The 13,812-nt window shown below is 30.8% G+C and overlaps 1 protein-coding gene across 4 annotated transcripts in view; it reads right to left on the reverse strand.

Annotated features, from left to right (window-relative positions):
• The window catches only part of Ric1 (RIC1 partner of RAB6A GEF complex), a 111,360-nt gene that overhangs the window by 37,330 nt on the left and 60,218 nt on the right, over positions 1-13,812 (reverse strand). For 2 of the 4 annotated variants that reach the window (XM_076845996.2, XM_076846000.2), the window contains 5 exons: positions 11,733-11,840; positions 8,700-8,842; positions 8,345-8,481; positions 4,696-4,787; positions 490-578 (listed from right to left, as the gene is read on the reverse strand). In XM_076845996.2, coding sequence (XP_076702111.1) covers positions 490-578; positions 4,696-4,787; positions 8,345-8,481; positions 8,700-8,842; positions 11,733-11,840 — 569 coding nt within the window. The remainder of the gene's footprint in view (positions 1-489; positions 579-4,695; positions 4,788-8,344; positions 8,482-8,699; positions 8,843-11,732; positions 11,841-13,812) is intronic. The other 2 variants (XM_076845998.2, XM_076845999.2) reach the window with 2 other exon arrangements.

Raw genomic sequence — 13,812 nt, forward strand, 5'->3', positions numbered from 1 at the left:
AAAGAACTTGTAAAAAGGAGGTACCAGGGCAGAAAACACAGAAAGGCAGAATAACTCTGGTACTAAGTGGCAATATCTTAGGGCATATATTTAAAGCCAAGCATAATGTCTAGAGCACTAAACCTCACATTCAAAAACAAAAATTATACTTTGAAAGACAGGAAAGAGAAAGGCCACTTGCACATAACTTTTATTTCAGTATATAATTGTTCCAGTTTATTATTTTTTAAAAAATATTTTATTAATTTTAAATTTTATATACTTATGGAATAGACAATTCAATACATTTAATCAATGTGTAATTATCAAATCTGACTATCTTTTACTATGCTTGATTAATAAGTAAAACTTTATCATATAGGAAAAAAACCACATACAGTACTATTCATGGTTTTAGGCATGCATTGGAAGGGTGAGGAGGGGTGTTGGGATGTATTCCTTATAGACAGAGGAGGACTAAACTAAAAACACTCTTAAAAAAATACTTACCAGGATATTGTTTTGCTGTTAGCTCTAATTTATGAGACAGCAGCATGGCTCCAGTGGTGTTATCTATTGTATAAACCTGTACAGAACCACTGTGAAAACAAATAAACAAACAAAAAAACTTTTTTGTGAAAAAAGACAAATATAAATAGAGCATTTTATGAGAACTCTTATGTTCTGCTAATTTGAATAAAAAGTAGAACAAAATTGTTTTGTAAATAATTTCAAGTCACCTCATGACTTTACGCAGTTGCATATTCTGTATTCTAGCAATTTTGTTTCTAGATATACCCCAGAAACTCTTGTCTAATGTTTATTACAAGACATGAACAATGTCCACTTTACTAGGTGTAATTGTAAAAGAAAAAAAAACTGACTATAAAACAACATGAGTAAGGGAAAATAAACTGGCATATTTATATAGTGCTAATACCATAGAGCATTGGAAAAAAAAATGAATGAACTTTAGCCACATGCAAGACAAGGAGCTAACAAACATAAATTTCAGATAAGTGATTGCCCAGATGGAGAAAGGGGAATATTAAAGAAAGCCAAAAAGAAGGCTTATTAGTACTAGCAATGTGCTGTTTCTTATGCTGGGTAATACAGATTCTTATTGTTATATATGTTATTCTGTATATATGATATATATAAATAGTTCATTTAAAAATATTTATACGTTTCAAACTTACAAAGGGCCTAAAACCAAAACTAAAATCTCTATATTACTTCTAAAAAGGGGGGCATCATTTTGTGTTTATAGGATTATTCTCACTTCAAAAGTTCAACACACACTCATTTTGGAAAGTGAGTTGGCTAATTCAGTTACATTACTTATACAATGAAATTAAAATGAAAAAGAGAAACAAGTTTGTTTTCAAAATACTTTTTAGTACAAGTCTGCTTTTGCAGATGAGTGCCAGAATGAAGAATTAGAAGAGCTTGAAGATGCCAAACACAGAAATGATAAGGAAATGAAAATGTTAATATCCCGATTTGATTAGTACACATAAACATCTGTTGTAATATCATGCTGCACCTCATATTTACTTATGATTATTATACCAAAAAAAGACTACTGCTCCTAAAGCAACTGAAAAAAACATCTCTATGATAGAAATATGGCTATTGTTAACAAAAATGATCAAACTTAGCATCATTAATATTGGGACAACTTGATATTATTGTTGAATGATGCCACAGAAAGTACATATCATCAACCAGGACAAAAATGTTTACCCAGAATCCAATTATTATTGGATTCTGGGCAAACATTTTTTACCATTTACTTAAATGGTTAAGACATTAAATATAAAGGTGAAGAACTAGGTTGTCCAAGACTGATCTATTGCAAAATGGCATCTTAAAAGAAAGCTGGCTTCTACAGAACTCTAAACACGTCAGCTCCAGAGCTCTGGATCCTACGTCTGGCTCTGCTAGACCCCTGGGTACCAGACCTGAATACAGGTAATGGAAGAATTGCACACTTACCACTACTCCTGTCTCTGTCAGTTTTCTCTAAATGCTGTTCCAAACTTGTGTGAGCTTCCCAGTCATTTAACTGTATTTGCTCAACAAAACCAGTTTTCAAGTTAGTCATTATAGGTGTTAGAGAAACTAATTAAATACCATCATGAGGAAACAATGAAGCAAATTTTAGAATGTAGAACATTCTGTAAAGAACTGATCTGGACTTAAAAAAGTAAATGCCATGAAAATAAGAAAAAAGGCATAAGGATTGTTGTAGGAAAAAGATAACTAAAGAGAAATAACAACTGAATATAATTCATGAATTTTGACTGATTCTGGTTTAGAACAAAGCAGTTATAAAAAGAAATTTGGGTAACACCTGAGTTAATTTGAACATGATATTAGATATTATTAGGGTATTGTTTTTAGGTACTTATCATTAATCACTTGCATGTGATAAAGATAGTGGGTTCATGTTAGAAAAATGTCTCTCTTTTTTGGAAACCAAGACATAATATAAAGGTCAACCAACAGAAAAGCTGATGAATATGATACATTATTCATAAATCAACTAAAAATGGTTATAGCTATTGGCAAATACTATGGATGAATTCACAATGTTGACTGATACAAACAAGATAAAAAATGTAAAATGTGATTCTCTAAAGTTCATAAACAGGTAAAACTAAATTATGGTCTTTAGGAATGTATACATGGGTAACTAAACCATAATGAAAAATAAATGATTATCAAAAAAGCCAAAATACTGTTACTAAGTTAGGGAAGGAGTAGAGTTACAATTAGAAGCAATCTAGTTGTGAACAGATAGATGATTGTTTATATTAAAATTACTTTTTCATTTTTTTGGTACTGGAGATTGAACCCACTGAGCTATATCCCTAACCATTTTTATTTTTTCTTTTGAGACAGTCTCACGAAGTTGTTTAGGGCCTCACTAATTTGCTGAGGCTGGCCTCAAATTTGCAATCCTCCTGCCTCAGCCTCCTAAGCCGCTAGGATTATAGGTATGTGCCACCACATCTGCTACAATTACCTTTTAAAGTGCGAATATTTGGGTTACATACCATTCTGAATGTATGTTTTTAATTTATAATATGAAAGTGAAAAGGAATGTTATAAACTTTATGCCAATAAATTTGACATTATATGAAAGAAACCAATTCATAGAAAAACATAACTTACCAAAATTAGAGAAATTGAAATCCTCTTAAATATATTTTAAAAACTGAATTGAATCAGGCAACCAAAAATTACCCCAAAAAGAAAATTAAGGCCTAGATGGCTTCATTAGCAAATTCTGCCACATATTCAAAGATGAACAGAGAAAAATTAGAAACCCTTCTTCAACTTATTTTATAACCTTGCTTGACTAGGAGTATTAGATGAAGGAAATGTACTCATGAACATAGGTTTTAAAATTCTCAAAAAAATGTGAATAAACTGAATCTACAACTATAAAAAAATGCTTGTATATCTACATTTAACTCAATGAGAAGCAATGTGTTCAGAACAAGTTCAAATAAAAATAAAATGAAGAGCCTTCACTCTACAAAGGTTACTGAAAGTGTAATCAAGGTAGTGATTTGTAATAAAAACATCTTTGATATTTATTTGGGTGGAAATGATGTGGCTGGAGACCAGACTAGATGCACATGCTATAAAATAATTAAGTCTCATTTTGAGAGCAAAAAGGAATTTCATATATAACAAAGTTTTTAAAAAGCACTATACACATTGCAATGTAGTTTTACAACTGACTGAATTAAATTTTTTAAAAAATTATGTTAAATATTTCAATTTAAGCTAATGTATAAGCTCAAAGTCAGGAATCCTTGGTTTTTTAAGGTATTCTAGGTGTTTAGACCCATGTCCAATACATGATAAGCACATAAGACATTGTTTAACTGAATAATTTTATTCCATTTTATTTTTAAAACCTCTATTACATTAAAGTTAAACTAAGAAATTGATTTTGCGTCTAAGCTTTAAATACACTTCTTAACTAAGGCACATCTACTAATTTAAAAAGGCAATAGCAACATTGATGTGTTAAAAGGGATTATTAAGAAAAAATAAACATCTTCTAGTTTTATTTATTTTTGCTGTACTGGAGATTGAACCCAGGGGTACTTTATCAATGAATTACAAACCCAGTCTTTTTTATTTTGAGACAGGCTCTTGCTAAGTTGTCAGGGCTGGTCTCAAACCTGAAATCCTCCTGCATTTGTTTCCTGAGTTGCAAGGATTATAAGAATAAACCATTGTATCAGGTTCAGATCCTCTTTTTAACAATAAAAAACCTAAATTTTAACTGATTTATTCTTTTTAACTTGTAATTCAATTTTCTACAATTAAAGAAAAGCTTGCTTTTACAAATTAAAATGTCCAACCTCTCAAATCTGCCCCTTTACCTTTGTTTCAATCTAATACCTTTAGACTTTATGATAAATTATAATAGGCATGATAAAGTTTCCAAGTGTGGAAAGACATCTTTTTAAAATTTTGTTCTTTTTAGTTATACATTACAATAGAATGTATTTTGATATATCATACATACGTGGAGTTGTGGTCTACATACGTGGAGTTACACTGGTCATGTATTCATACATGAATATGGGAAAGTTATATTTAATATTTAATTCATTCATGGAAAGAAACTTTAAGTCTAAAAAATTATTTCTGATAATAACTTAAAAATTCAGAAATCTATATAAATACCTTGCACAACCAAATGCCATTAGTCGATATTTGTTATTTACTGCTACACATGTTCCATCAACAACATCCTGTGGCCAAACTCCATGAAGCTGCTATAACAAAGAAAAATGGTTAAAGCTTAAAAAGTATTTCCTCAAATTTACTGTAGCCAGTATAATTCTTCTCCAATAAACATGAAGTTTCCTAAAATTTTATTTGGTTTCATCACATAGGAAATATCCCATCAGACCTACCATCTGAATATTCTCCCTTAAAAAAGTCAAATCTTTCATTAATTGTTCAATAAATATTCCCAAGTGAACTCAATCCAATAAGAGTCAATCTAAAACACTAAAAAATGAATATCCAATCTCAAAACTTAAACTAAATGAACAATGACCTGCTTATTATAATGTAAAGCTTTTGATAACAAAAACTGCATCTCTCTTGTTCAATATTAATATTCTCACTACCTAGCGGAATGTTTAACTTCCCAGGCAGTGGAAAGTAGTGAATATTACTTGGCTTATTAGAAGCAATTCATTATCTGTCAATTGCTTACTATTCTTTACTATGTAGTAAGGCTAATGGCATTATATCCAACAGCCTGACAGAAAAGCGCAAATCTATTTCAGGTGATTCTCTCAAATGACCTTTCCAAGCTTTAATTTTCTTATCTCTAAATTTCTTACCTCACAGTGTGGCTCAAAGATTAAATGAGAATGTCCATAGACACTACTTAGTACAATGCATACAATTCAATAATTTAAGTACTCCATAAATGAATGAAATTATTATTAATTTCATACTCTATTTAATTCTGTATATACAGAATAAATTTTGCCCATAGTTGTTAGTTCTTATTTGCCAAAACAAGGATATTTAGCTTATAAATTGTAAAGGAAAGGTCATGACATTAGTTTAGAAGCACAAAGTAGAGCTATAATAAAGCACTTTATTTATTTATTTATTTTATTTGTGCACTTTGTTTTTTAATGATCCCCAAAGTAAATGTTAGAAGATGCATACAATATAATCACAACTGTTTTAACTTTACTATTACAGATTTTATTCAATTCCAAATGAACTGCATAATCTATTATCTCAACAGAGAACAGTCATGTGTGAATGACAAATGTGTTGTTCCACAATTTTATCACCAGGCAAATATCAGTGTATATCTTCACAATCTTAGATTGTGATGACATCACTAGGTGATATAATATTATGGGACCACTATCATATATGTGGAATATCATTGATCAAAATGTAATTATGTAGCACATGACTATATTTGCTCTTTTGTAGAGATTTTACTTATTTTTCTTTTAATATTTTTTTAGATGTTGATGGATCTTTATTTTATTCATTTATTTATATGTGGTGCTAAGAATCTAACCTAGTCCCTAGCCCATGCTAGGCAAGCGCTCTACCACTGAGCCACAACCCTTTTCCTTTAGACTATTGCCCCTTAAACATATTTCCATGTACTCTCTAATTTAAAATTGCTTATATTTTTACTTTCCTTTTACTTTTGTGTAAAATAAAATCACAGGTCTGTTTTTATTCAACATGCTTGTGAGATCTATTTTGTTGCACACAGCATTGTTTGTTCAAGTTTACTATACACTTAAACACTGGGTTTAGCTCATTGAGTCTCTGGCCTCCCCTAACCAGGTAATTCTTTATTATTATGTTACCTTTTGAAAGTCTTCATGTATATTTTTTAAAGTTTTAATCCAACTTTTTGGATCCTCAGCAGGATTTTTTGCCCTAATTTTCTAGCTCTATTGAACAGAGAAATGGTATAATGTATGCATTTTAACACATTTATTAAATGTCATTTTGTGTATTTCCCAATTATCAGTAATCCATATGTATTATACTCTTATAATTTATATTTTCCAGTTATAACATTTAATAATGTTTTTCTGCTTTTATTTTTTAAATCCTTATTGGAAATTTCTTTAACCACATAACCAATAAATGATGAGAATAACTGAACTAATTTTAAATACTCAGAAAAATATTAACTACCATTTCAGCTCAAATATTTTTGTTTTCAGTATAAACATTTAAGTTCTAAATATAAATATATATACATCTTGTAGAAAAGATTTTTATTTTTATTTGTATGTTAACATTAAGCTACCAAAAATTCATTATGTAATATCTTACTATTTGAAGAAGAGCAACAACAAAATTCCCCTTAAAAACTTGAAATTCTTTACCATTAGAGAGCAGACTGAAAATGAATATTTAGTGTCCATAACTCCTAAAGCCCAAACTTTCATACAAGATTTTTTTCAAAAGCATAAACTGACAAAGACAAAGAATGGGAGAGAAGGCAGAATTTTTAGACAACTTTGGAAGCTGGGAAGCATATGGATAAGTAGAGCCCTTCACTGGCAGTAAAGAATACTGAGAAATGGCTAACTTTACATTGTAGTATACACGAAAGGCTTGGAAACTAAATTAGAACTGGCTTAAAGCCCATTTAAGAAGCACCTGGTTCTCTCAATGCTGTGCAGCCAAGAAATACATAATCTATACTCCAACAGAAAACTGGACATTTTTCATTGGAGAAAAACAGGAATGTCAAAGATAAAATTCACACCTTGAAATTGGACCCTCTAGCCTAACTCTTTCATAACTCAAATTCTAACACTACAGGAGCCAGGTATACATCCACTGGAAAGAACTAAGACTCTTCCAAGGAATAGTGGAGAAAGAAAGATAATGGGATTGAAGAGGAGGGGAAGAGAAAGAAGGGGAGAGGAAAAAGTAATGAACATAAAGATAGGGGGCTCCCCAAGTAAATAACTAAATAAGATTATCCCATAGTGAAGATCATATAACCAAATTCACCAAAACTCAGTTTTCAATAAATCCAGTTTTATTTTGGGTCTCTGTGACAGCAGCAAAATCTATATAATAATAACCATTAGCTATCCAAGGATCTCATATAAATAAAAGAGTAATGGGAACCCTCAGGGTGATGATGATGAAAAATAAAAAAAAAAAACAGCTATGTTAAAAGAATAAACGAGTTAAGTGGTAAATACATATAATGTAAAAAACACTTATTAATTCCTAGAGGGACAGAAAATCTGCAGGAAATGAAAAGAAATCATACATGAAAACTAAACATACAACAGGGCTCAGGAACTAATAGGGTCTACATACTGATAAAAATATTAAAAAAATGAATAGTAAACAAGTCAAAATGATAAAACTTCATTGAATAAAATAAAAGTCCTTCAATATCTTAAAAAAAAAGACAAAACTTCATTGAGAATATGGAAAGAATATGAGTATGTTGGGAGTAGGGAAGCGGGAAGTGAATGGCCGGCCATTTTCCATAGGAGAAAGTCAATAACACAAACTAAAAACTAAAATTAAAGAAAATGCTCAGAGCAGTAGAGGAAATATCCAAATAACTAGTACAAGAATTAAAAGGCATATGCCTCTGGATAGAAACCATTAATTTTCTTCAATATGTCTAATATAATTTTGTCTACACACATTGTTTATATATATGTGTATATAGTTAAAAATTAATAACTCCTAAAATCTTATATGAAAATAGAAAATGGGGAAGGATTTAATAACAAAGATTAACATTATTAAATGCAAAATAAAATAAATATTCAAAGTAAATAAGCCATACCTCTGCAGTAAATCTACTTGACACTGGTGTAATAAATCCAACTTTACCATCATTAAACACAACAGCAAATCCATCAAGTGTGGCACAGTATTCCATGTCTCTGATGTGCACATCGGCAAAGCCCAGGAATGAACCTACTGAGGAATAAATAAGTGCACAAAATAGGTTTATGAGTATAATAAAACTATCACACGTTTGCTTGCAAACCCTCTAAAAATAGTTAAAATGACAAAAATTATGACCTAATGACCCTAAACAATTAAACTAAAATCAATGTTCATCCAAAGAAAATACCTAACTAGGTTATATCAAATATTAAACAACTGGTTCTACTTTCTGTAGAAAGTGTAATTACCTCTAGATGATTGCAGATCTACTGAAAAGGGTACTGTGCAAAGATTAATGGCTTTCCTTCCATTTGTCATTCCTTCCCAGTGAATAAGATGAAGAAGTCCATCAGAAGTAGCAACCAGAAGATCTTCCAGTACAGACTGCAAACTGTAGGGAAATAAGCAACTTAAATCACTTTTAAAAACATGCTAGGAAAGTAATGACTATGAATATAATTACTCTGGAAAAGGCTAATGCAAAAGAATCACGACATTTCCATTTATATGCAATTTAGCTATGACTTTTACCTATGTATAATTCAATCTAGATTCAGAAATTCAGGGAAAAATGATGGACTATGTGTAGCCACAGTTACAAACTTGATGAACTGGGTTAAAAACTAGAAATGCTGAAACAGCAAATTAGTAAAGAGAAGCACAAGTGATAAATGACATGAAAGGAAAAGAGGAGGGGAAACCATAAAAAGAACAGACATTAACAACAGGATGACAATCTAGAGCCATGGATTGTGGAGGTAATAATACTCAAGCATTGTCCAAAAGAATTTTCAATAATGATGCAAATGTTCTCTATTGGTATTATCTTATAATAGTAGCTAATAGCCTTATGTAGTGAATATACACTTGAAAATTAATAGCATATATAATCTCTACATTAAAATTAACAATGGCGCAACAAAACATGACCAGACATATGAACAGGAAAATGTGACCCAAATTTCAAAAGAAAAACACATCAATAAATAAATAATAAATGAGCAATAGAATTAGCGGATAATGATTTTAAAGATGATAAAGAATCTATACGAAAAGACAGATACATCATATAGCTTGTTTAATTAAAAGTAAACAAAATTGTTAAAATAAAGGCTGATGTCAGTTGTTAAAGTAATGAATATTTTCATAAATGATGGCAAATATAGGGCTTGCCCTAAACCATCCAAGTGCCCTCATGAAGATCTAGTATATTAAAGGATTAATTCTTGGCATACATGTCAGGACCCTGTACCAATAACCCACAACTTTTCATGCTATATGGGTTCTCAAATATTCTGAATATCATCCTTGGTTTTAAGTACATACAAGATACATTTAAATACACTTAAGTTATGTCCTCAGAAAACCTCTTCAATCACTGGCTGCATGGGCATTATAACAACTATCTGGTATCCCAAATATGTGTATGTATTTTTAAATTTAGGATCTTATTGAGTTCTAAAGAATTTAATATGGTTAGAGAGCAATATAATACATATATGCTTCCATGTGTACCTTGAAGTAGAAGAGTGTTTCTGATTAATCAAAATTATTTTAAACATTATATGAATTATATAACTCACATGTTAAAAACTCCAAAAATGTTATTATTAGAGACAGGGTCTCACTGACTTTTGCTTAGCACTTCACCCTTGCTGAGGCTGACTTTGAACTCATGATCCTCTTGTCTCAGCCTTCCGAGTTACTGGGATTACAGGTGTGTGCCACTGTGCTGGGACTCTTTTTTTTATAGGCTCTTTTTCTATCCTATTTCCATACACCAAACAGGTTTTACCACCAAGTGGACGTAAAAAGCCAAGTTTGTAGTTTTCACCTCGCATGGTACCCATACGTTCAAAATTCCTTCTACATAATAATCTATCCTGAAAAGAGATATTGCTTCCAAATTTTATGATGATCATTGTCAAAGCAAACTATACTGTAACTGTTTTACAGCACCACTTTTCTTTTTTGTAAACTGTACTGAAATAAATTAGTCATCATTGCTAATGTTTTTTCTAATGCAATAAAACAGTAATCATCCCAACCCTCAAAAAAATCTGTTCTACATCAAGTTACATTCTTAAAAAGGATTTCAATGCTGAAATATATAAAATCTTAAGCGATGAGTAACCTTTTGATGAACGTGATGATTATCCTGAATTCTAATATTTTGTGACACTTCCACATTTAAGAAAATAACAGCATTCTTTTCTATGAGAATATAAAAAAGATGGACTAAGCAAGGCGGACAATAGCTAACCACTTGCACACGATTTTTCTGTAATATGTTCCAGTGTCATTCAATTCTAATAAGAGAAATGGTGAAAGAAGCCATTTCATTAAAATTGTAAATCAAGAGGATCTTTCAAAAAATATGTATTACATTTTTACAGTTCAATATATTCATATTATATTCATATGGCTCAATATTTTTACAAAGTAAACAGTAAAAATATCTTCCCAAACCTGTCTCGAGGCTACTTGGTTCTCATCCCCAGTTTCTTATGTATTCTTCTAGAACAATAAATATTCTAATACTACCATATTCTCTTATATATATCATAATATTAATATTAAAAGTATATATTATAATATTCACATTGTTTTTTGTTACTCACCAATATAGTTAGAAAGTTTTTTTCAGTAAAGAATATCCTCACTGTTTTCACAGCTGCACATTATTTAAAAACAGTTTCTTACATTTACACAATGGCAACAATATGCAGTTAAACTAAGTGGCAGCTAAAATGTCAACCATGAAGCACTTTAAGAAATAATGTCAAATTATAAATAAGACCACTTATTTCATCAATAGATGTAAAAATAGATTTTTGGTGTAAAAACAGATTTTTGGTATTTTGGCTGACTTGTCATAAAATCTTTATTCATACTTGGATCAGAAAGCTTAATTTTCTTCTAAATGCAAATACATTTCCTAGAAATATATGAAGGCTTTGAAAACAAAGGCACTTTCTCTTTTCCTTAAATTATGATTACATAATGATTTTTATCAGTATTTTTTAGAGGGACATGGATAATATTATTTAGTCAAACAATTCTAGACCTTATCAAAAACTGTAAATTCCAAAGTAAAATTACCCAATATATGAGCTTTATTGTCACAAGTAAAATAATGTACTATTTGTAAAACTTCAAATGTCTTAAGCATTTCCATTTGAATTATAAGAAATGCAAGCAATTTTCCTGCTGATCATGTTATTAACCACTACATTGTCTACTATCATTACAAAATGCCAAATTTAACCAAAGCACTGTACCTCATGATGGGTGCTTGTAAATCCAATATTTTCCTCATCTCTAAATTTAATGCTGGAGCACAGTGTTCTTCCTTAAAATGGGGTGTCCCCTTCATTTGTGGACTTCCTCTAAAAGAAACAGCACAGGGTTAAAGAGAAATATTGTGGCTAATTTACACCCAATTAAATAAACATAACTAAACTTAAAAGTCAGGTGTTTATCCTTTAGATTCTCAAATGAAAAACAGATAAATTGGGCTGGGATGTGGCTCAAGCGGTAGCACGCTCGCCTGGCATGCGTGCAGCCCGGGTTGGATCCTCAGCACCACATACAAACAAAGATGTTGTGTCCGCCGATAACTAAAATAAAATAAGTATGAAAAAATTCTCTCTCTCTCTCTCTCTCTCTCACTCTCTCAAAAAAAAAAAAAAAAGAAAAACAGATAAATTCTATTGTAATAGACATATCTATTTGTTAATTGGAAAAAAGTTAAGTTTGATCAATGTAACTTATATTGGAGAACTGAAAGTTGAGATTCCATGTGTGGGGGGCACTTAAAATAAAAGTGAAGTCTCAAGAGAACCAACAGACATTTTGTTTAAAATGACTAAGGAAACTCTGTGGATTGGAAAACAATGGAAGAAATGTATTATTCCATATATAGTAAATGTTCTAAGAGATCCACATTGTTACTTCATGTAATCTTACTCCACACTTCATTTTTCATTCCTGTTCTTTGGTTATGTTAGAACTAAGTCAGATTCAGGAATATAATTAGATGTTTCAAAAATTATTTGGTAATAATAAAAAGCAAAATATCTTAAATTTTTAAAAAACCCATGGGTGTTAAATGGCTGCACTATAGTTGCTAGGTCAACGCCAACATTATTGAGCTGCCATATAACCCCCCTCAAAAGGACTACATGAGTTGATTTGGATTCTTTATCTCCATGTGGCATAAGAGCAGGCTATTATTCACTACACTACTTTTCTTCCTCAATGCCTGAGTTGGGATTTAATATAATCTGTCCCTTTTCTTACTGTTGGCTATCAATTTTGGCAATAATTAGCCTGCTGACATCACCTCTCTTCCTTTCCACTCACTTACAATCCTGGTACTATTTAAAATTACATGCAAAAGTTGAACAGACCCAATGGCTTTTAAGGTTCCTGGCTTTGTGAAAATTTTGTTGCTTAGAAACTTTGCTTGCTTACTTTTTATTTCTGGACTATTTTTCACATGTTTGGTGGTGGCTTTTTGCCATCTTGTCCTGCTACTGCAACAACATGGAATATTTGTTTCTATATCTGAATGGCTGAGCCAATTAAGTTAGCTACACAAGCTCATGTACAACTAATATTTGATCAACATGAAAGTCTGTAAAATACACATGGGTAACATTTAAACTGCTAATCATATACTCTGGTAAATCTCCTGAGACATTCTCTAAGTATAACTGGTTATGGAGTTAATTTGTATTTTTCAAAGTAGTACAGAGACAGTATTTAAAATTCAAATATTACTAGAAGGCTTGTGAAAAAGAAAAAAATATATATATATATACACATAGTGGTAGTCTTTTCAGTGGAAATTTAAGATATATCTACTAAATGCATGAGATTCTTATTAGAACAAGCCAACTCCTAAAGACAGCTTTGAGTTAAACTGGAGAAAACAAAAACTAAATATTTGATATTAATAAATTCCTATATTTTTAGATTAGTAATAGTGTGATTTTGTTTCTTTAAAATATCTGTTACAGATAAAATTGAAGTAGTAAGTATTGAATGATAAAATATCTGAAATTTGCTTTAAAACTTTATAAGTATGCATAGAGGAAAGGGTAAGGCTAATGACTCTGGGAGATGAACATATGGGTTTTCATTTGTTCTTTCTAGTGTATATTTTTACAAATTTTGTAACAATATATTTCCCTCCTCATTTAAAAGGTTTTGTTGCAGTGTCTTATATTCTCAGGAGTGGATATGGGATTCAATCTCACACACACCCTTCTTTTTATAGTGTTAGGGATCCACCCTAGCCCTCAATGATATTCATATTCATAGACTTCACCCTTTTTTCCCCTCTTCCTATCTCAA

Source organism: Callospermophilus lateralis, chromosome 2 (genome assembly GCF_048772815.1).
Source record: "Callospermophilus lateralis isolate mCalLat2 chromosome 2, mCalLat2.hap1, whole genome shotgun sequence".
Classification (NCBI taxonomy): Eukaryota; Metazoa; Chordata; class Mammalia; order Rodentia; family Sciuridae; genus Callospermophilus; species Callospermophilus lateralis.